The 24,237-nt window shown below is 38.1% G+C and overlaps 3 protein-coding genes and 1 long non-coding RNA gene across 4 annotated transcripts; 1 reads left to right on the top strand and 3 right to left on the bottom strand.

Moving 5' to 3' along the window:
• Positions 1-563: 563 nt before the first annotated feature.
• LOC145224822 (uncharacterized) lies at positions 564-7,489 on the bottom strand. The gene is made up of 11 exons (XM_080091408.1): positions 7,273-7,489; positions 7,080-7,210; positions 6,924-7,003; positions 6,732-6,860; positions 6,121-6,248; positions 5,231-5,331; positions 4,153-4,269; positions 3,343-3,416; positions 2,941-3,043; positions 1,642-1,759; positions 564-822 (listed from the first exon to the last, which is right to left on the bottom strand). The coding sequence occupies exons 1-11, from the start codon at positions 7,396-7,398 to the stop codon at positions 688-690; spliced, it is 1,242 nt and encodes a 413-aa protein (XP_079947534.1). The 5' UTR covers positions 7,399-7,489; the 3' UTR covers positions 564-687.
• Positions 7,490-7,693: 204 nt separating this feature from the next.
• Positions 7,694-13,025, bottom strand: LOC145224821 (uncharacterized). The gene is made up of 6 exons (XM_080091407.1): positions 12,604-13,025; positions 12,040-12,130; positions 11,790-11,967; positions 10,939-11,169; positions 10,400-10,672; positions 7,694-8,721 (listed from the first exon to the last, which is right to left on the bottom strand). The coding sequence occupies exons 1-6, from the start codon at positions 12,878-12,880 to the stop codon at positions 8,449-8,451; spliced, it is 1,323 nt and encodes a 440-aa protein (XP_079947533.1). The 5' UTR covers positions 12,881-13,025; the 3' UTR covers positions 7,694-8,448.
• A 1,178-nt stretch (positions 13,026-14,203) lies between these two features.
• LOC145225214 (uncharacterized) lies at positions 14,204-14,971 on the bottom strand. Its single transcript, XR_013859829.1, has 3 exons — positions 14,877-14,971; positions 14,671-14,806; positions 14,204-14,540 (listed from the first exon to the last, which is right to left on the bottom strand). It is a non-coding gene; the product is annotated as an uncharacterized LOC145225214 (long non-coding RNA).
• Positions 14,972-16,541: 1,570 nt separating this feature from the next.
• Positions 16,542-19,579, top strand: LOC145225029 (uncharacterized). Its single transcript, XM_080091671.1, has 6 exons — positions 16,542-16,852; positions 17,053-17,169; positions 17,491-17,589; positions 17,782-17,880; positions 18,151-18,348; positions 18,757-19,579. Exons 1-6 carry the CDS (start codon positions 16,667-16,669, stop codon positions 19,336-19,338), a joined length of 1,281 nt encoding a protein of 426 aa, XP_079947797.1. The 5' UTR covers positions 16,542-16,666; the 3' UTR covers positions 19,339-19,579.
• The last annotated feature ends 4,658 nt before the right edge of the window (positions 19,580-24,237 follow it).

Here is a 24,237-nt window from a genome sequence, read left to right on the forward strand (position 1 = left end):
TAAAACGGCATTTACAATGTGCGGGAAAACAGGTCAAACTGCTGCTGCCTGCTGTTTGATGCCTGTCTTCTTTCAACTAAAAACAAATCAGTTTCATTCTTTCAACTTGGCTGGACGTTTGACAAGTTAAAATTTGATCTAACTTTCACATCTATCGGTTTAGTTTATTGCAAGAAAATGGAACACAGGGCTACAAGCGACGTTGGGTATTACATAAAGCAGTTGTTTATACGGAATCAATTCATCAGGCAAAATAACAGATATGACAGGTTAGGATAGAACCTTCAACTGACAGGTTTTTCAATCTCCTTTAGTTTTTGAACTTCTGGCAATGGGTATTAAACGCTTGGGTACAATACATTGTGACTTATTTTCAAGCGATTAAAATATCATGACAGTTAAACATTTTAAACAATCTATTGTGATGAGATACTTATTACAGTATCCTTCCGTTTTTAAAGTGGAAAAATCCAACGTGAACATCACCGGGTCAATGTAATGTTGGTGTCAAACTATACTAGGATAGAAGAATAAAATTAAGTCAACTATTTAGCAACAAATCCTAACATGCAGTTTTTTATTAAAAAAACTTTAATACTTTATTGCAAATCAAGGGGCAATTTGTTAAAATACAATGGAAGTGAAATCAATATGTCAAATAAAAGTAGGACAGAACATCTGGAGTCATCACATGGAACCAGTTTTGTTGGAGCTGCTCTGGACTGAAGCGGTGTCACCAGTGAATGCCCTAAACCGATATTCTAGTTCCGCGTCTTTTGACATCTTGGCTTCTAAAAGTTGCTGCTGCAATTCCTTACTTTGCTGAACAGAAAATTTGTTTTTAGCAAAAACTAAAAAACGCAAATACGAAATCAGCTGTGTGCAAACTGCTGTCCATTGGTTTAAGGTTGTGCGGCCCGCGGAGACGTTTGAATGTGAAATGAAATGTGGTCCGCTTGGCAATTTCACAGCATTGCTGGCAAGCAGTTTAAATTATTGTTAGTTATAAACAGACCATTATAGTATACATGCTTGCTAGAATTATATAATTGAACTATTATCACAATTAACCAATTTTTACTGGTAGTTGTTAAAAAAACTAAGTAAATACAACTTGTGTTTGGCTATATAAAAGTGTGGCTCGCGGGATAAAGGTCGCACACCCCTACATGTAACGGTAGTGGACTTCGCTGAACTAAAAAAGTACCCTGCCCGAAAATTTTGGGCTTATAAAATGGCTCCAGAGATGGATAAATCCTTTGTTAGTAGCAAACACAGACGGTTCGAATCTGACACTATTCGAATCAAAAAGTCAATTTAACTTCAAAAAATAGAATTCGGTTTATATCGCGGTGGCTAACTTAATTACCCCACTCGTTTATGTGTTTTTGTTATTAAAAGTTGTAAATATGCGACGAAACAATTGTTTTTACAATACACGCCTAGGCATTGGCTTTGCGTCGAATACAAGGTAAAAATTTTGATTAATCATTTAATTAACAAATAAGATTCACTCACAGTTGTTTGGTTAACATGTATCTTACAAGTTGTACTGAATTTTATTTAACGTTTTTTGAACTGTATTGGTGGATAAAATCCAATTCGTTTAATGCGCTTAACACGTCCACTTTTCGAACTAACCTCTTGCTTTTCCTGCCGATTCATCGACATCAACATTTCGTCGTCTCGAAGTTTCCTCATTCGCTGGTGGACATCGCTGCTGTATTGTCTCTTCTTCTGTTGGATTGCGAATTCTTTCCTGTTGAAAGTTTTGGCAGCTTTAGAATTAACGTGATGTTGGATTTATTGACAGCAACGCAAAATATGTCCAAACCGTTATTTTTTGATTATTAAACTATTGTTTAAACAGTTTTTGCTTGATGATGTTTAAACTAGTTTTTCTCAATGAAATAGCTTTTTCTGTCCTTGCCTTTGTAAACTATTTTGTGCTACATGCTGTACAAATACCACTAATCGAAAACTTCGTTTTTATGGTTTATTTACTCCGAAACTGCATTCAGACCAGGGTTGTACGAGGCAGAGTTGCAAGCGGGCCCGAAATCCAAGCCCCAACCCGGACCGAAAGTATAAGCCCGAAGCCCGGCCCGAACCAAAAACGTTTTTGAGAAGCCCGTTTAGGCCCGAAATTTTGATTGACAGGCCTATCCACGAAAGCCTTGCAACAAAGGATGAGAAAGAAAAAAGAGAAAGACAACAAACACAATGAACAATAGTAGACAATGGGGTAAACAATACGTTTTATAGTAGGGTGGGCATTAGGTCAAAGCCAGAGACTTGTTACTTAGCTGAGTGATTTTATTAAAAAAAATGGCGGACACGGAACGTAAAGTCAGGCCCGTTTTCTCACAAACACCTAAGCCCGAACCCGACCCGAACCCGGCCCGAAAAGCCCGGCCCAACTTGCAACTCTGGTATGAGGGTCTGAAACTGGGGCCTAAGCCTGCCATGAACCCAAACCCAAAACCCGACCCGAACCCGGTTGTATTGATAAAAGCCTGAAATTTAGTGAAAATGTGGCAAAAATGATGTCAAGTATTGAGTCAGGTCCCAAGCAATCTCGTTTTTCGAAACTCAAGCCCGAACCTGACCCAAAAGCCGACTTGCAACTCTGATTTAGACTACTTTATCAAAAACTGATCTCATCAGGTCTTACTTTAGACCGCTGTTTGGTCGACCTATCACACTGCTTAACGGTCTATCCATCCACTTTATATCTGCTTCATCCTGTTCTTCGCTTGCTTGGTTACTCAACTCAAATTCATCTTCCTCGTTGATCGCATTTGGAATCTCAACAAACAAGTGACTTTTGCCTGCTCTGTTCTGCCTCTTTTTGTTGACACTGACAAAGTTTAGACAATTGGGATTTTTTAACAAATAAAAAGTAGGGTGCATGGGCTTGAAATGAAAAGTTACGTGTACCTGTTTGATCCTTCGGAAGGTAGAACCCTCTCTACTCTTTCTTCGCGCAGTTCGCTGTGATGTTGAAGATCTGTTCCGTAGGGAGCCGGCTTTAAATTTATGTCTGCAACAGTTTTGCAAACTAAAGATTAAAGGTGTGTAGACAATTACGTCTACTGGATCAGGCGTAGCGAGTGCAAGGTTGTAGGTTTTAATCTACGTTATCTAATTTTATATTGTCCAGAGAACGAATTTTGTGATGTAAGCTTAGTTCAATTCAGCTGGAACCGAGAGATTAAAAAACCTTCCTGAAACCTAAAAAATCAAACAAAAAAAACTTCCTGAAACCTAAAAAATCAAACAAAATTACTCGGCTAAAAAGTCAGGCCAAAAAAATCAGAAAAACGCTTTTCAAAACTGAACCTGTTGTCGATCTTTGAAACTGTCGTTGAAGCCTTTTCGTTTCTTTTCTCCAATTTTCCAGAACAACAGCATCCCTGAACGCACATGATATGACACAAGCTTTAAAAAACGGGCTAAATCCCCCTCCAAAAAAAATTTTTTTTTCGCAACTCGGGTCTTATTCTGTTCTGATTCTGACTTTTCAGATGTGATTAACTGTAACTGTACTTGACCTTCCGTCCTGCTCATGTCACAGAGCTCAGTTTAAAGCTTTTATTAAATATATGCGGAAAGGTCAAGCACAGTCACACAAGCTAATCACACCAAAACAAACAAGAAAACAAACATTATATGGCTTTCAATACCTATAGTAAACGATGGTTACAACGCAATTTCTTAAATTATGACCTATGAGTTTTTGCTCTATAAACACTGAAACATGGAGACGGGTGCATTAAATCTCTAAATGACCTAATCCAAACTATTAACAGAACAATCTTAGCATTGCTTCACTGCAATAAAAACAAACCACAGTCAACAAAAACTGGGTAGGCAAAAAAAGCAAAAGAAAACTACACCTGTACATATGTATATATATATAGCAGCAAACTTAACAAGCTACTTTCTACAGTTGACATGTGAAAACAAAGCAGCTACGGTATATACATGGTTTGCGGGATGTTGATAAGTTTGCAACCAGATGCAAAATGAAAATACTATACTAACATGCATTTTTTCGAGTTAAAATACGGCACCGTGATAAAGTGGTATGGCACAAATGGGTAAGAACGGTTTATGGCAACCTATGGTTTCACTAATGATCTAACTAACTTCCTGCGCTGGTCAGCATGAGCTACTTGCCGCTCTTTCAGTGATCGAAGTTGGTCTTTACGTTGATCTTCCTGTTCACGCAACTCTAGCAGTGATAGCTCCTTACCTCGACGAGATCTGCAAAGCAAAAATAAATGGCATAAAAAACATTTATTTAAACATGAAAATTGATGTGTTAAAGAATGTCTGTTTCGTATGGGCCATGGCAAGGATAAGTAAGCGAAAATAAGATGAATATTTTATTAAAACTTTTTAAGTTCTGATTGTTATGATTTTTAGTTTCAATTGTATAGGTCTAGTTGTAAATGTAATGTAAAAAGTCTACGGCAAGGCTGACGCCCAATCTTTCAGACCATATCCGTTAAACCTGCGGTGTACAACTTTTTCGCCATAAAGGCCGCATCATAGGTCATTTTTTTACCAAAGTTCCCATGTTTTTCGTTTATATATTAATGATGAAAAGATGAAGGATTCATGTTATAATATCCCATCTACTGGTACGTAAAAGTGCAGATGTATTTTGACTTTGGAACACTATTCACGGATTTTAATCTGAGCAAAAAAATCAGAGCCAGTATATTTGTGTAGAACATAACGACGTTTCGACAAGTGCTATTTTTACTTTATCTATGGATTTGGCTGTGAGGCCTTTTTTGTATTGTTCCGTTGTTTGTTTTGCTTTTTATTTAATAGTTTCCCATAATAGGCGCACAATAAGTCTAGGGCCCATGGTTACTGGGTCGGTATAATAAGTTTCACACCAGCAAAATTCTAACCAGTTTTTAAAGCTAAATGTCCAGCAAGAAAGTTTTAATCAATTCACGGCCACCGGTACGTGCATTTTAATATACATGTTTACGGTTGCATACATTCATCTCCGCGGCCGAAGGTTGTGCCATGTGATTGACCAATTTTCGAGTAGTTTTATATTTAAAACGGTAAAACGAATAAAACTTTTGCTCTCTATGAAATTATAAACACTCCAGCTATACAAGTGGTTTGGCTATGAAACGTGACTGAACGAAGGTTATATTGTCGACATTGACATGACATTGAGGGTCCTGAACCGCTGACTTACTTGTTTCTCAATCCATCCAGGAGGCTGTTTTGCTTTACCCTCATGTCCTGATAGGTGGTTGGCTTGTGTAGAGTGGCAGTCGTTGGCGTTAGGGCGTGACGCTGACATGGGAAAAAGACAAGGAATCAATTCATGGGAAAATATGTCAACCTGGCGATATCTGATATCAAACGGTCTCAACTATTTTGTAAACACAGAAATCTATACCACCCGTTATTGATACCTGACCTACTGATTGGTACAGGTTGATTTCTGCTTTTTGATAATGGGAAAATACATTATCACGCTGGGTACATTTTTGTTTTGTTTGAGAGGATATATTGGGGCATTATGTTAGAACACATTTTAAGTGAAGTACTTTAGAACACAAATGTACGCAATTGAATCAGCAAAGTCACAAAGTAATCCTTACACTAATTTTATGTTGCAAAAAGGTCAAAATAAAAATGCTGATTTGTTTTTGGTGCTGTAAAGTCTTCGACTCTGTTTTAAGATGTGAATACCCAGCATTTACAGTTTTTGTAAAACAGTAATATTTAACTTAGCCCAAGAATTGAAAAAAAAAACAAAGTTTCAGTAAGTCAAAAACATGTTTACCATTTTTGGGCAATGTAACACATTTATGCACAAAAAATGAACTAAGTTGCATTGGTGGCCAATTAAAACATTAGAAGTTAACTATCCATTACCTCTATACAATACCAGTCTGTTTTGGAGCTTACAAGTCATACAACATGATTCACAGAGTTTACTTGCCTTAGAAACAAAGGTTTATTCATCAACATCTATTAAGACAAGATTTTTTGATGTGACTAAACTTGGCTAAATGTTTGGTTTTTCCCCATACTTTTGAGGCAGTTTCAGTTTTTTCAGCAAAATCAAAAACTTACGAGAAGATCAAAATCATCACTCATAGGTGATGGAATATCTCGATCTTCTTGGTTTGTTCCCTCATCAACAACATCATCTTCTGATACTGAATCCTCCTCATTGACCAAACTCAGTTTTTCAACTTGTTCTGTTATGAGGAAAAGTATTTGATTTTTTTTATTATGCCACACCAAAACTAAACAGCAGTTGATAAGCAACTAGTGAATAACAACAAATTAGGCAATTGAATGAAAATGATTTTCCATAAACATTAGGCCTAGCACATTTCCATTCCCAAAAAAGGAGGACACATTATTACAAAGAACATGATTAAAAAATACTTTGAGGCCCCCAAACAATAAAATCTTTAGAAATTAGACGGTATGGAATAGTTTAGATAAAGTTTAACGTTTATCACCTATCTCAACACTAAAATAAGCTTGTATTTTCAAAAAATGTCAAATCTGTGTTCTTTAACAGAAAGCTAAAGATGTATATTTGGCTGAGGCATAATCGTCAAATATCTATTTGGTAAATCAGAAATTCTTTAAAAAGGAGGACATTTGGGCATGTTTTCTTGTCCTAGATTTAAAAAGGTTACAAACTCTGTGAGAATGCTTCATAAACTTACCATGCACTAATGGTGGTTCTTTTGTGCGATTTTGCAACTCTTGATATAGATACGACAAAATGACATAAACACCCTGATCAACAATATGTTGAGGTGGCATCTGTAGGGGGTTTCCACGCAAGTTTAAACCTATCAAATAACACAAATTATGTACACATAAAAACATATTACCAAGAAAGTTTGTTAATGTACCTGTCAAGCATTTTGTCATCCCCATTTGTAATGGTAAATGTGTCAATGCATTTCCTTCAAGCAAAAGGTTTTTAATAGACCTAAGAAAGCAAAGGTGGTTATTTTTAATGAGGTCTAGTTTTATTAAGGGGGGAAACAAGCATCATTTTTACTTACTGGTGTCTTCCAATTGAAACTGGGATGCAGGTCAGCTGGTTATTTCTCAAATCTAACCATTGCAAATTGGGCAGATGATCAAAAAAATTGTCTGGCAACTGTTTGATTAAGTTCTCCTCCAAATACAAGTGCTATAAAGTACAAATAAATTTAACAAACAGTTCAACCTACACTATTTGCAGCACTAACTAACCTGTATGTGCGGCAACATAAATATCTCCTCTGGAACGGAAGTTATGGACTTTTTGGCAAGGTCCATATATGGATTGTCAGGACTTTGTTGAGTTATAATCTTGACTGCCTCATGATTGTTTTTCATATTTACTTTTTGTTGCAAGTCTTGGTAACCAAATTTGGCACCAAAATTGTAAGTAACTAGTGTGTTTTAAACATAAAATACACTGGAATAAACACTTTTCAAAATATGCACATGTGTTTAACTGACAATTCATCTCGAAAAATCATTTGCCAGTAAAAAACTTTAATCATAAAATTAAACAGACAAATAATAAACTGCTAAACTTTAGACACATTTTCAACATTGGATTAGTAGACAACTTGACAGTTGACACTTTTTATGAAACAAAAAATGCCAAAAGTTTATTTAGTTTAAGTTTACAATGAACCTAACTTTGGAAACAAACTTAACAATCATTTTGTGTCCGCACGTTCCTGCCTTTTCCTGCCTAGTGTCCGCCAATCTTTGTTGTTTTTGAAATTGACAACATCTCTCAACAGCTTGAAATAAGTCTACACCAAGCCATGTACACATAACAACCACACAAACATCACCGCTTCCATAGAAATTTTAAAAATCAGTAGTGTTGGCGGGCTGCCAGCAAACGAAAACCATACTATTAGTTGAAAAATACTACTTTAGGCATTAGAGTACAAACACAATTCACAATATAAAGCATCTCGAATAACATCAGCTAAATACATAGTTGGCTGAAATTAATTAAACCGAGAGGAGCACAAAAAGAAACAAAGAAATTGACAGAACAAGTCGGACACAACATACAAGCACAATTTATGTATGATTTCAATGATATTGCATATAATTTTAAGGCATAGACTAGGCTACGTCAATTGGCTAAACAACAGCAAAGCACACACCTAAGTTACATCGGCTGAAAGTGCATAATTGGGCCAACATGGACGAACTTTCTTTAAAATACAGAGAAAATATAAAAGTTATAACTAACACGCGGACGATATAACCAGGGGTATTTAAAGAAAGCATTGACAACAACTTAAGGATCTTATCATGATCTTTTTAGTGTAGCCTAATTATCTATTAACAGTTTTACAGTGTATAGTTTTAGAAAAAATACCCGAAAAATAATACACCAGTCGGGTTAAAGTTTAACTAAACGGATTTTAGAATCAAAAATTGGTTGCGGACCCTGTACAGATTTCGCATGGTTTTGCCCAATGCTTCAAAAAACGGCATTTCATCGTACTGAACGTCGTGCTTGCGACATATCTCTCGGATGAAGGAAGAAACTTCTCGAAGGCGGTTTCTAGGTAAACGAGGAAAGCAGTGGTGCTCGTGATGAAAGTTGAGTCCACCGTGGAACCAGTCCATCCACCAAGGACAGGTGATGTTTAAATTGCACTCGATCATGGCCCTGTAGTGATCCTGCAAATAGAAAATAAGACAATTTGGCACTTATATCTTTAATAGAAACGTCTGAATAAGACAACCATTTAAAAAAACAGAGCTAAGAATCTAAACCAGGGGTGCACAACCTTTTTGCTAAGACGGCCGCATCGCAGATCCGTATTTCACCAACGGCCGCCAATTACGTGCTCGTTTTTGTTTTAAAATTTATTGTGTGAAAAAAGGGCTTGTCCCACATACATAAACCATCTAATGGCGTACCAAAAGCCCGGATAATGTAAAACTTGATCCACAGATTGAGCTAAACCAGCGGTTCTTAACCAGTGGGCCATGGCCCACTGATGGGCCATGGAAGCATTTTGATTGGGCCACAGACCAATCAAATAGAAAGCTGTTTTTAAGAATTTACATTCATTTGTGTCGCTACACTCAGTTTTACAAAAATAATGGCTCGGGGAGAAATTGAGAATGGATGTAAATTAATTTGAATTTAACTATTTACGGTATAAAGTTACTTTGGGTTTCTGCAACACTTTATGTTCATGATGTAATAAACTACTTTGGGATTACAATAAAGCCAGATAGCAGCATATCAATTATCCAATTACTCGGTCATAACTGAAAGTGCTTGAATAAAGAAGGAAAAGTGCTGTTTTATGATTAAGTTATTTTGAACTATAAATCTGTTTGAAATCTTTCATAAAAATTTACTGGGCCACAGAATTTCTAAGCAATGAAAATGGGCCACGAAAGAAAAAAGGTTGAGAACCACTGAGCTAAACAGTCTGACGACCAGTCTGAGCTATTTATGACGTCATAATCTACATTGTGACGCAAGAGGTGACTCTTTATTTGCATTGTTTGCATACAATAGGCGTATATAAAGCATGATGCACAGGGGTTTACTAGGCTGGTAATATTCTTTACAGTCTTACAAAATCTATTTAATGCAGTTTGAAAGTCAAAATATTTAGCAAAAGAGTTTTTTTACGTCACGGCCGCCAGTGCATATATTTTGATAAACATGTTCACGGCCGCACAAAATCGTCTATTCGGCCGCATGCGGTCGTACGGCCGCAGGTTGTGCACCCCTGATCTAAACCATTGGTAACTAAAGCGGGGTTTAGAAATCCCATATGTGTTCCTGGAAGTGTTCGATGAAATTCGAGAAAATTACTAAGCATAGCAATTGTAAATTGATTAAAATCCGATCTTAAACCTCCAAAAGGTATTTTTAAATGACTTATGAAATAAAAAATGGACTTTTTTAGTTGTCTTGTTTTGTAAGGTCACGCACACACACCAGTAACATACTACCACTGCGTTGTAAGCGGGCCAAAAATTGGGGATCCCGAAAGTAGAAGCCCCAAACCCGGCTTGACGTATTTTTTGTTTTAAATACATCGGGTTTAAAAGTTGGTAAAAATGCGGGAAAAATGAGGCCAAGTTTAAAGTCAGGCCCGAATTAAGCGCGCTTTGTTAAAACTCAAGCCCGAACCGAATTACAACTCTGCACTAGAGTTTACAAATTCAATTTGCAACAGTTTTTGCTGATAAATTTGTTTAAAAAAGTAAATAAAATATATTCTTCAGAAACAATCAAGGTTTAAGGCAAAAAGGGCTTAGAACTTTTGATATAATCTGTCCGTTTATAAGTACAAAGGTTGGGAACCAGCAGTGCTTTAACAATTGTTACCATCGTAAGCTTTTCTTGCATGTCGAAAAATCTCTTGCTGTAGTGATTGAGAAGCAGTTGGATGTGAAGAATTCCTTCTCCAAGACAGCCCATGCCGTACACAATGAAAACGGTAGTCCACGATGTGAAATGAGAAAAAAGGTAAGAAACCCAAACCCAGTGAAGTAACCAAGCAACCCACACGTCCAAACGCCGCTCCAGACGCATTGAATCAACAATGATCCCGAAACGACCGACACAGATACAAAGGGGCAGGAACGTTAGGTGCTGAATCTGTTAAATAAGGTAACAAATATGTATTACATTTTCCCCATTTAATAAGCATAGGAGCTCTCAACAAAAATCAGTTGAGGAATATAACATAATATAATACGAAACATAATATAATATGTAGGACATAATAATACGAAAGTTTGAAAATATACAACACACAAAAACCTCAAAAATAAAGAGAAGTCAGTGGTACTATTAAGAATTCTATTTACAATACAAAGGTTAAACCATCTAAAAAAAACTCACTGCTAAAACTTAAAACTTACTTTAACAAGAGCTCTGTGCAGTTTGCCTCTACGAAAAGGAAATATCTTCTCATTTTGGGCCCACGTCTCCTCGTCAGCTTGTGGGTCGATAAATCCGGTCGCCGAATCAACAGTATTGGTGAGAGAATGATGAACTATGTGCTCATCTTTCCACCATCTCGCACTTACGCCGAAGCAGAATGTTCCAAAAAACACTCCAACTCTTTCGTCCAACTTTCGCTTTCGCGTTAGCTATGTAGAACATATTTTTCATAGTAAATTAGTTAAGCGAATAACAATGATATAAAAAGTGACAAGCCACAAAACAATTGATTTAACTAAAGTGGTAACATTTTCACCCGATCTGACAACACTCCACCATGTTTGATACAATAGTATCTATTTTAAAGATGCTATTTGCAAACGATTAATGTACCGAAACTGTAGAAGTTGGACATAAAACACGCAAAAAAGTCCCCTTACATGTTTTAGCACGATTTATTGCCTTGCAGCCTATCTAACGTGACGCCGTAGTTACTAAAATGTTGTATGAAGTGACTTATGCTTCCGGCCCTGACAATGGGCTTTTGTATCGAAAACAATCAACTTAACTTATGGGCAAAACAGTCCGCCACGCCCGCACAATGCATTTTCATGCATGCAAATTGAAAACCTTTTTGTTGTTATTCATATAATTAGCTTTACCTTAGCTTAACTTTTCAGTGAACTAATAACTTTACAAGAAATAGGTACATTGAAAAGTGAGTAAAAGCCCTCTTTAAGTGATTTAAATTTTATGTTCCATTTGCTCTTGTTTTAACACTGTGATTTGTGACGTAATAGTTCAGGTAGAATGCAGTAAATGTACCTACCTGACTGTGCATATAATCATGCATGAGCATCCCGGTTTGTTGCCAGAATAAAGCCATCATAGCTCCACACACAATCCTTCCAAGTGCGTTTTCGTTTGCCCTTCCACTTAAGATGAACCAAGCCAACAGTCCGAGTAAGGAAAGGGCTTGCAGGCACTTGCCGAGGCACCATCGAAAACTGATTACAGAGTTGTAGATTACAAGGTTTTACTGTCAATGCCTTGTTTAATAAACTGTGTTGAGTGCTCACCTATTGTCATAGTAGCCTTTACTACGCAGCATCATTTCCAACTGATTCATATCTTCACCGAAAGGGTCCGCCGCGTATTTGTACGATCCAACTAGGTTAAATCATTACAATTAAATGCTCAATGTATGGAAGGTTTGGTACGCAGTAGACCTACAGTGACCATTGTGAAAACGATAATAAAAAGGAAAGGAACAAGTTTAAAAGTGGTGCAGCAGGTTAGAGATGTTCAAAACAGACTGTTGTTTTCCATTAGGCTACAACCGTATGTGTATAAATCGTCATTTCCGGGCGTGGCAAACTAGGCGTTTGTGCGGGGACCGGTGTGTTGACAATATACACATCGCCCTTCACGAATTAATCAAAAGCATAATTTTTTCACCACGATAATTAAAACATTAGGTCGAAGTTAAAGACTTTAAGTACCGCAAAATCTCATTATTTTCACGGACAATTAAAAAAATACAACTTATACAGTTCCATCACAATTGCGGTGCAAGATAGGGCCATTTCCCGTGCTACTGCTGGTTAGTTTGCGCCTGAATTCGTTTACTAACTTATACACACCTGCTTTTCTACTTTTGACGACGTTGAATTTGTGCATACCGTCCATAACGTGCGTAGCGTCCCTTCCTACAAAATGTCTGATGACGTCACCACCGGGATGCTTATCCATAAACTGTGAAACGTCATACCACTTTCCTCTGTATCCTATAAGTTGGCGACTTTCCCGACAAATCTCCGCTGTGTCGTCTCTTGATGCGTTTCTATTTTGCGATACGTCATTTTGTTGTCTTGTCAGTTCGATGGTTTCTTGGCTATTCGAACCTCGGTTCGGAGTCATTTTTCTTTGTATTTCTAAAGCTCGTGCCGTCCTACACACTGCCAGTAGAATTTCGCCTTGCCTTCGCTGGCGTTCGCTCAGATTTCCGGCTGAAAAGAACAATGCGCTTATGAAGCCTTAGAGTGCACTAAGCCACATTTAAACCTTTTGACCATATTGTACACATAGCTGATTTTCATACTACATGCAAACTGAAACACACCATCAAGCAGCGCCGTGCTTTTACAATGCGTTGGTGACCGGGCTCTATACATCCGCCACCGTGCTTAGCTATTTTCATGACCTCTCATGACGGTTTTTGTTCCTTTCCCAAACATACGGTGGTTAGGTACGTCACGCAGTCAAACACTACGTATACACACGAAGAACCGGTGTGTTGTAACAACACGCCAATTTTGAAGCCGTATACAATAGTTATGCACCGAAGTTTCGGTTGGCCGAAACATTTCGGCCGAATACGCTGTTTTCCGATGTTTCGGTTTCGGCCCGAACTTTTTTGAAAATTCGGCCGAAACCGAACTTTTTTATTGCATGGAATTAATGCCCAAACTATCATTTTCACCAATACGAAACGTCATAAAGCAACTAATTGTTGTGTCTATAAAATACGAGCCACATTGTCTACAAAATATCACAAGTTTAGTAAAACTTCCGCATTGTGGAAGTGATTTTGATTTGTCATATTTCACTTCACTTGCATCAACGACACAAAGTTCAGTTGAAAACATCTATAGAAACGGGGATTTTTGGTTCGGCCTGATTCGGCCGAAATTATTCGGCCTCGTGGCCGAATATTCGGTTTCGGCCCGAACCTTTTTAGGCGGGTTCGGTGCATCACTAGTATACAACACACGACACACCAAGCCGTGTTGTTCAACGACACGCCTGCCGTGTCGTCGAACAGCACACCAGACGTGCTATCAAACAGCACACCTGTAGTGTTGCCTACGACTGCAGTTTCACGACACACCTAGTGTGTCGTTCAAACACACTACCTCATAGAACACGCATGTTGCGTGTTGCCAAGAGTAAGTATCAAAGCACAATACAGCAAATACCGTGTTGTTTTTATTACATGGTGCAGAAAGGAACAGTGCATAATAAATAAGAAAGAAAAGTTATCAAAGAACAAAAATAAGGAACACTGGATATAAAAAAGGTAAAAACACTTAACACTGCGTATAAAAAACAAATTGAACAGTGAATAGATAAAAAATGAACAGTAAACATACAAAAAAAATTGAACACTGAATATAAAAAAAGAACATAAAAAACAGTTGCGGCACAGTGAATTTTTTCACAGTAATTAATTAAACGCACAAACTAAAATTTAAACCCAGCCCTTTTTAATTTGCCATAAAAGGTCTCGACCTTGCTGGGTCTAAGCACCCTTTTTTGTGGGAGGCCTGCAAACTATAGGCCCCATGTTCTTTTAAAATGAGGTCCTCCACAAAGTAGGAGAAGTTTTTAACCTCCTTGGGGTATTCGATATTGAAGGCATAATGACATGCAAACCACAGGGTTGCACAATAAAAAAATCCTTTAAATCCTTTAATTCGGCAATGCACATATCACCTACCCACAAAAAAGCTTGAAGTATCCGGCCATCATCTTCATTCAGAACAATACACGGATACTTAGGCATGTTTCCAGGTTGGTCCTGTCAATAAAATAGCCAATATTACAACATCTTTAGACAAACATACAAATTGTAATAACTTTTTTTGCTGTAAGTAATACATGGAAACAAGTATTTTAGAGTTTTATGTAGATTTAATACAATTTCCTACCTTTGCCAATAAAAAAATGCTCTTGCTCTGCTTTTGAGCCACTTCTTTCTCTGCGTGTCTCAGCAGAGCTAGCATTTGTTTGCCAGATGGTTCCTCATCATCTGGCACATTAATTGTGTCATTTGTCTTTATAAGGCTGCAAAACAACATATGTTAAAAAAAGTTGAAATGTAATGTAAAAAAATGACATATGTAATAGTATTTACATGTTGAAGATTTCTTCCTGTTTTTCTTTGCTATATTCTTCTAAATCCGAAATGGTGGGGGATAACAGAAAGCCACCAAGTGCAATTATCTACAAACAATAAAATAAGTGTCACAAATAACAACCAAAACTCCTAAACACAGATAACATTTTGAAACTACAATACAAATTTTGCTTGTACAGATTCAGCAATCATAATATTCATTGAATATTTACCACATAAGGTTTTTGGAGGAATCCAAATTCTTTAAAGGTTTCCTCCATTTTCCGTGGTGTTTCTGTTATCCACTTTTTAAAAAGTGGAGCCAATTGCCTATAAAGCCGTTTAATTGTTGATGATCTAAATCTTTTGTCATCAGTAAGTGTGCATTATTAATTTCAAAAAAAATGAAGTACTTACTTCGTAATAACTTATGAAACAACACACTGTTTTTTTTAGTGTAGTATAAGTATATTGGGTCAAAAAACTTAAACATGATTAAGATTGAAATGACTAATAACAACGTGACGAAAATACGGTATGGGCTACTTTGAAAGCGTCAAGTCAGTGTACTGTCATTCGTGTCTAATGTGTAGAGCAATAACCGGGTTTTTTGAAAATATTTTTAACGGTCATGTTGGTAAAACCCCTTCAAACAAGACCGAAAACCATGCACTGATCGTCCCCGCAAAGCAGTTGACAAACCGGTTGACAACTTTTTGCACAAGTCTGGTCAAACTGTGTGTTTCATTGGTAAAGTTTCAAGCCCCTGTAATTACTGAATTTTACCTGGCGAAAAGTTTGTGTCATATATCCCGTTTCCATGGCCGTTGGTCCGATCGGACTTTTCCGCTATTTCAGTCCGATCGGACGCAATAAGGAATGACTCAGCATTTTTTTCAGTGTTTTCGCGGACCTCCTCGCGAAAAGGACTTTTGAAAGTCCGATCGGACGAACGGCCATGGAAACGGGATAATAGTGTGCGTAAACTTCTTTCCATAAAGTGGTGCTATTTTACTGTTTTGTCAGGTCAACCTTGTATTACCATTGCACAAAACATGTCAGCATTCCACACCACTCAACATATTGTCTCTTAAATCACAGTAGCCTTATGGTAAGCCGCATTTTAACATCCCAATGCTTAGCTGACCGAGCACAGCGGTTCAAAACATAGAAGTGCAAGTGCAATAAATCTTGTGCACGAATCAACACACCTATTACGGGTACATGACAAGGGATAAGGTAAGCATGCTTGTAGGATTTATGACGTAATTCATCTACGTTTCACGGTCAACCGGGTCACGTGAGGCGCTGATTACCAAATGTTGCTAATCCGCGTGAAGTTTTAAAAGCAAGAAACGCTGGCAGAATCACAATCAGATGCAGTCAACCACCAGTCGGAGGTAAGACAAGGATAGAAACGAGCCCTAATTATTAAAAGCATATAGTAAATGGTAGTCACACATGGTATTTTAGCGCAAGGTTTTAGCCACGTTAAAAGACAGGTCGAGCGATATATGTTGTTCACTTTGGTAGTATTTCTTATCGCACATAAATTGCGTACATTGCCATAAGATCTGCGAAGAACATTAACACTGTTACTAACGTGAAGCATCGCGTTGCGTCAGAATCATTCCAATTTTTGACAGGCGCGTTGACAGCCGCGCGCGTGCATTACGAATCCCTGACTAGTCAACGTTCATTGCCCAATGGCCAGTCAGTATTACCGCACACAGAAAGTGGAGTGGACATGAAGACCTATTGTTTTACTTCTACAGTCCCATAACTGACCAGAAGGCGCATTGCAGCGCATGAAAAGACAGTGCAAAGCAGGATTTGGGGTAAGCATGTTACGCAAAAGTTTAAATTACGATGCGGCTGCACCGGCCAAGCCGTCACTCTCGCCCACCCCGAGCAGAAAGACTTCGACAAATGAGAAACGAAAGGTTTCTAGAGTTCACCGAGGACGGATGCATTTTCTCAATGATGCTGATGAGGTAACTTTAGGTTGTATTTTGCATTAAGATTTACAATGCTTTATCAAACTATAAAGCCGTAATTCGTTCATTAACATAGACACACAACTATAAAATATTGCTGTTTATTAACGGATGTTCTGAGTATAACTAATAAGCCGTCTGACATTTGATTAGAAATATGTCACTTATTAGTTAATGTATCTTTTGCCTTGATTTAGCCCGATCCTGTGCAACCTGTTTCAAAGTACGACTTTTTCATGGCGGCATCTAGCGGCAAGATAAAAACTGTCCGAAAATATTTGGACGATGGCGGTGATGTGAATGCAATGGACTCAGTAAGATCAATTGTTTTGTCACTTTGAAACACGATGCATGGCCCCAAAAAGCAATTTGATTAAAAACAGAACTACCAGTCTGCAATGTGTATTCTTTATGCACAACTTCTCTGGAAGTTGTGTTTTTAATTAAATTTCATCACTTTATCTGCTAAAAAAATAACATCTATGGATAACAACTAAATTAGCATTTTTAAATCACGCATAATTTCACCACAACGGTTTAAACAAGCTCAAATGAAACTCAATACAAAGTACTTCTAACTGACTCGTATTATACGTTCCAACTTTAATAAAAATTTTGCTCTCTCTTTAAAACAGTGCCAGAGAACAGCTCTGCATCGCGCGTCGTTGTACGAACAACAGGCGATCGTTGATCTTCTTCTACAACGCGGAGCCGATGTAAATAGCTCAGATAAGGTAACAAACCATGTACGACACGAATGCCTGATGGGTAGGGCAATAAAGTGTATGGAAATAGAGGCACGAAAAACTTATTATGCTTGTTGAAGCTCACAAAGAAATTGTGGGCATGAAAATTGGATATTTGTGACAATTTTGATTAGTTTGGATAATATATTTAATGTAAATTAAAAATGCTTGTATTTCCAGCTTTTAAACACACCTCTTCATTGGGCGTGCAGGGGTACGAAACTCGAAATAGTACAACTATTGATGAGTTACAATGCTAAAGTCAACACAAGGGACAAGGTAAAGCTTTCAAACGATATCAGTAAAACGGAATGCAAAGCTCGACGATTTAAAGTTGACGAAGCCATTTGCTTAACGTTAATCTTCAACCTCATACCGGTGACTTTTCGCTTTGACGTCAAACTACTCCATTACCCGCTGAACAAACCAACATTAAACTTTTAAACAAACTATTGCCACACGTGTTGTTTGACTACACACGTGTAGTCGGAAATGTCGGGCCAAAGTGTTACCAATCACCGGAAAAATATAACCGCTTTTATTTTGCAGTTGAGAAACGCACCTATACACGTGGCCACAAGGGTTGGATTTGTGGAGTGCGTGGATTACTTGTTGGAATGCGGTGCGGACATTAATATGCGTGATAGCGAGGGTGACACGCCAATACATGATGCTGTAAGGCTGGGCAGGCCCAAGGTCGTAAGGTCGTTGATACTTCACGGTGCCGATATGAGCAGCAAAAACAAGGTGATTTCGCATTAATGAGCTTGTTGTTAAATCCACTGAGTTCATTCTTGTTCATCTTTTTGCCTTTTCCTTTTTTTCTTATTTTTGTTCAAATCCACATTTTAAAGAAGTCTGTGTTTTTTCCTTGTTATCGTAAAAAAGCATTTTAGGAAGTCTGCTTTATCCCAATAAAGTGTAATTTCGAATCATTATGACCCATGGTTGAGACAAGGGAAGGGTGACACTTTTTTACTCCATGGACAAATGCTTTTTTTAATCGGTCATTTTTCTGTTCGTAAAAACGTGATAACCTTTAATATAATAACTAAGTAACATATTTTCAAATGGCGCTTAATGTCCTTCATTGAACATGTCTTCAAGTCCCACATCTACGCATTCGTTTTATGTGTATGAAAATTTTTTTCACAGAGTGGCAAAACAGCCGTGGACATGGTACAAGTGTGGTACAACAACACCAAAGAGGCTTTACATAAAGCAGAAGAGGAACGAATTCGCAAAGGAATCAACGTGGAAAAGCTTGCTGACGAGATGGATATAGATTCTTGGGACGGAGATTTCGAGTTTCAAGGCAGCAGCTGTTCAAAAGATTGTGAAAAAGACGAGCAAACGTCAGAAGAATCCAATGAACCAAGTTTAAGTCAAATTGCCAGTTCTTTGGCAGAACAACAAATCAATACGAATGAAATGTGCCAGCAGACATCGACAAATGATGACTTAAGCAAAGAAGAGACCACTGTTGGAACAGAACCCAAATGCGATGTCCCAGCACCTTTAGCTCTTGTGGAAACGGCATCTACTCAAAGCGAAGACACAGTTACATCGACTGAGACCACTTCTCCACCTCCCAAATCTCTAAAGTTTGATCTTTCCCAAATCCACCAAGCTTCAGTTGAGGAAATTGAAGAAATCATGTCACCCTCCATGGAACAGCCGGAACACGGTCGCTTAGTCTTGTACCACCGACGATCCATATCTGGCAACGAAGTTTAACTGACACATTTGGATTTCGGAATGAACAGATTTACGTTTAGTCTGGTCCGAGCAACCGCGCTTAATAGCATGTACTGGACCAGTCTACTTCATATAATATTTTTGTAGTATGAAAGGTGCATATTGATTTTGTTTTTACTAGTGAATGAATGGAACATTATTTGGCATTTGATGTAGTACTGTCCTTATCTAAAGTCATTAACATTTCAAAAAAATAAAACATTAAAATTTTCTTCCCGTACGTGGCGTTAGTGAGCCGAATTAGTTAAAGTAAACTAGAGGCTGTTTAAATTAGATGTAAAAAAAGGTTCAATACCATTTTATACAGATATTCAACCAAACATTTTGCATATTGAGCCCTTTGAAATGTATGCTTCCTTTTAGGCTCTTACAAGTTCAGAATTTTTAAAACGGTGGTCAATTTGTGACTTGAGCAAACTACTAGGCTAAACTTCTAGGAACTGCAAAACCTGGATAGCCAGTGTGCCGAAAAGTCTGAGCTCAAAGGTGAATGCTCGTTACCGGTTTCTAACTCTGCAAACTGAAATCAATAATTAGTTACACTTTGTGGGTAAATAACATACATGAGTTGAGATTTAGAAATGAGGTTAAAACTCAAACATCGTGTTTAGCAGGCTTATCAGTTCAAGCACACCCAAGTGTTTGTTTAATCTCAACTGGAACTTGCCGTTCAAAGTCCTGTACGTCTAAAATCATATGGAAAAAATCGAAAACCACTCATGTTATACCATGTTCATGAATACGAGTTCTTCTAAAGGGCGAGCAAGCCACTTACTGAAACAAATATTAGGTTTAACTTGGGGTATAAATTTTGCTTTACATTTTACGTGATTAAAAAGTAGTACGCGTTAAAAGATTTCAGTAATTCAAAAGATTGTGAACAAGTCCTTAGCAAAGTTGCACCAGCCTTAAAGATGACAAAAACTTCCTTCAGCAGTGGCTCCAAAGTCCAGTCAAATTAACATAATAAGCACAAGCATCGTCGCGTGGGCAACCTGTGCACAATAAAGGCTAGAAAAAAAACGACGGCTTTGCGCGAGGTCTTGATCAAACAGGGTTTTGGCGCAAGGCACATGTCGAGGCGAGATGTCTTTTATCCACAACCGGTGTCTTTCAAACTTCCAGTGAGCAAACACACTTCTATGCCGAGATAAGAGAGCCCCCAATGTAATTGAGTGTCGGGCGTGCACCCCGGGCCAGTCAGGTGCAATGACTCGACGGTTAAGTGATCGAAATCTGGCGTGATACTACGGTGCTAAGCTTTGAGGTTTGTCGATGCAGAAATTGTTTTTAAGGGCGTATTAAGGAATGACAGTTTGTTTACCCCATGGAAAGCTAGTTAGTGCACAAATGTTTACTCGATTGGTCGATAGTGTTTGTGCATTTTTTGCAATTTAAAGTGAATCTATTTTCGAAAACGATATCGCGAAACTTCAGTATCAACTTATCAAGTGGCCGAGTTCTTAGAATTTCAGCCAGATATTCATGTTTTTGGCACACTGATGAATACGTTATTTTGTTGCATCACCGCTGTGTAAGTTAGGTGTAGATCTGCTATTATATGTTGGTTAGTTTAGGACTGAAATTAGCTCAACAAAAAAGCAGAATAAGCTTTTTGTCAGATTTTTAGTGCTTAAAGTAGTCAAGCTATTTACAGTTTTTTTTGAAAAAAGGCTTGTCTTTTGTTGAATCGCGTTTCTGGTTGAACAGCAAAAATCACAATACGTGCTTAGCAATACATTTCCTCAGGTAATATGCGTTTAAAGTATCAGTACGTACATCTCAGTCCCGAAAGCGATTTTCAAGTGAGATTTGTTTAGACAGTCACCATCCTAAACGTGATCATCGACTGGTATAAAGTGGTAATTGCCTGTCGCGTGTATTCAACAATGGCCGTGTCTATATTTAGATTCGCAAAATGACTTGCGATATCCAGGGTCAAACAAAGGCCCGGTTCTTAAACATTGGAACATTAAGCGACTGACCCCACAGCTGAACTAACTCAATTGCAAAGCAGAATCTTTGTTTATCTTCGCTCAATTGACTTTAGATATGTTGATGATCCACAGTTAAAAGAAATTCATTTGGATAGTGAAAATTTAGTACTTGAGTTTTGGAACTAATTGCCTTCGAAAAAGTCTATTTTTGAACCGGAAAAGGTGCGACACAGTGTGAAAAATGTGACAATTTCGCGGGCTAAGCAAAATTGTTATTTTTCCGAGTAACGACCATTGTCACATCGTCTTCATTTGGGCTAAACTTTAGGTGTAGTGTGTATGTTTAGCGGGATTTGCAGCTGACAAACATTTTACAGTGATGAGTTCGATTTAGTCGCGACCACACACGACGGACGTGGGCCACCGCCGATCGCGTTTATGTTACAAATTCGGGTTAACACAGTAACAAGCCCGTGATATGTGTTAAAATTACGTGCAAGTATGAAAATCGGCGCTACAAACAATTTCACACAGGTGTTATAATGATGATACACCGGCCGTCAAGACAGGAATGTCAAAGTTCTAGTTCAAGGTAGCGTACAGATTTGGTAGTTTGAGTTATTAAAGCATTTGAAACATCTTAGGATGGCTTGGATATTTTTATTTGTTTAAGCAAGAAGGTAGGTGGATTTGTTCCGGTAATGCTACTGTACTCTGTGGTGCAGTTAAGAAAGAATTGTCTTTAGTTATACTTTACAAACCAGTCAGCTTTTTATCGCCGTACAACCATTAACTTAAACTTAAGGATGACTTCGCTTAGCCGTTCCCCCATACACCATGTGTAGGGCATGTATTAACAGTATGTGTAACCTGCGTTCACGCCATGTTAATCACACAAATTGGGAGAAATCAACGATGGCAGATGATCCGATAAAGTAAGTGCTGTTGTCGATATTTGACTGCAAACTTCCGCAGTGTCATGTCGCGAGATCGGTTCACACAACACACGAGTACACAAGGCATGTGTGAGTAAGGCGCGAAATACCCGGTAGAGCAAACTTCGCTATCGCTGATGTCAAATGGTAAATGTCATGTTGATTCACTGATAAACGTTCAGTGCGGTTCTGTGTCAATCACTGTAGTAAATATATGTCCAAAAAGTTTTTTTTTTATAGAGTTGGACGCGTTGTTTAACGGTTGCACGGGTGACTACTCTGGCATATTATTTGTTATCTGACTGCTGGTTTTGGAACCCCCATAAGTGTTTAGGGGTTATCAGTTTACGCACTGTTAAGACGTAGGCTATTTGCGTCTGTAGACTAATCATCATTTGTCAGATACCTTTGAACATAGTTCGAAATACCGCACTTGTTAAAATACGCTATTAATAGCGTATGAAATGTAACACAAGATCAACAAGAAACTAGAGTTTCATGTAAGCGTTCGCTGTACTGGTTGTTCCAGGTCGTGTAGGGAGATTGAAAACGTGCTTTGCGCTCCGAACTGAATTTGTTTACTTATCTAATTCGTCTGTCACTACTTGACATTGACCGAACTAGTTTGATGTAAAGCATATTTACCGACTTTTACCAAACTTATTCCCCGCTTAAAATAGTTATTTGATTCGTAATGCGCACCAATGTTGATAAGGTCACAGGTTAACGGTCACAACATACGTACGTGAAATTCTAACTTCTAAAAATATCTTAAATAATTACCTACTGAAATGCATTACGATAAATATTTGCCTAGGTTTTGATTACAGCACCGGCGGTGAAGTTGTTCCCTAAACTTTCTTTGTAAGTCCACCTCTGTGGATTAGGCTTTTGTTTTATAAAATGATAGGATTCGAATTTATATTTTGTCTTATTTGAGGCCTCTTGATATTTGTACGCAGCATTTCCATTTAAGGCGATGTAAAATGTCTATATTCCATAATATTTCGAAGAGATAATCTTTAGTCTGAATAGGTTTGTGCCATGTTTTAGAAGTGTCTTGAAATGCCATAATCACAAATGTACCCTTAAACAGCCTACATAGAAAGTCTTTGTCCGGCCCAGATTCCAATTTGTTCCCGTCCATCAACGTGTAACAACCCAAACGCATTCTTGGCAGGACCTTTCATGGGGTGATTCTCACACAACAGCAATAAGACACGTATTGAACAGCGATTGTAACGTTAAAATAACGCCGACACAAAGCCCTAACATAACGAGGCTATTGACTGACGGTGACCTCTCAGAACGACAAACTAATTTAAGTCGACATTGAAGGTGTTTGTTTACTTTGAAGCGCCATTTGGAAGTGAGAGTTTCCTAGGAACACGTTTAGACGATACTAAGACTAGCTGCAAGGCAAGGAAATAGCTTTGGACGCTGCGCAAAGTAGAGCGCGAGGCCCTTTATTCCGAGGGTATGAACACAAAGGAAAGTGATAACCGCGTCAATAGAGCTCTGGAACGCAAACACGAGTTCAGGAATTGAAAGCAACCTCAACCTGGGGCAGTTACTTAACGCTGTACGGTTGATCTTAGAGTGTGGCCTATATGTCAAGTTTGGTAATGGCTGGTGTTGAGTGATTTCGCTTATTGGTGATTGGAGTGTGAGCGACCATTACACAAACAAGCCACGAAAACTGAGAGCTGATAGTCACAACAAAAATCCCACTGCACGGACTGTTGCCTTTGAAAAAAAAAGACGTCTGACAGATATAATGAAACAGCAGGTGTGATTTAACCGTCTTTCGTTCGTAGCTGATTAAATCGTCTTGCAAATTAAACACACTGCCAGTGTAGCCTGGTTAGATAAACATGTTTTCTCACCCCAGTTCCAAACATTTTCTCCAATCTGCATTACCACTGCGCCAAACCGCAATTACATCAGCGAATACAAGGTCCCTGTTGCCTTAACTCGCTTCAGTGTGATGGCGCCAACAGAACGCA

This window comes from Phallusia mammillata, chromosome 4 (assembly GCF_965637545.1).
Source record: "Phallusia mammillata chromosome 4, kaPhaMamm4.hap1.1, whole genome shotgun sequence".
Taxonomy (NCBI): Eukaryota; Metazoa; Chordata; class Ascidiacea; order Phlebobranchia; family Ascidiidae; genus Phallusia; species Phallusia mammillata.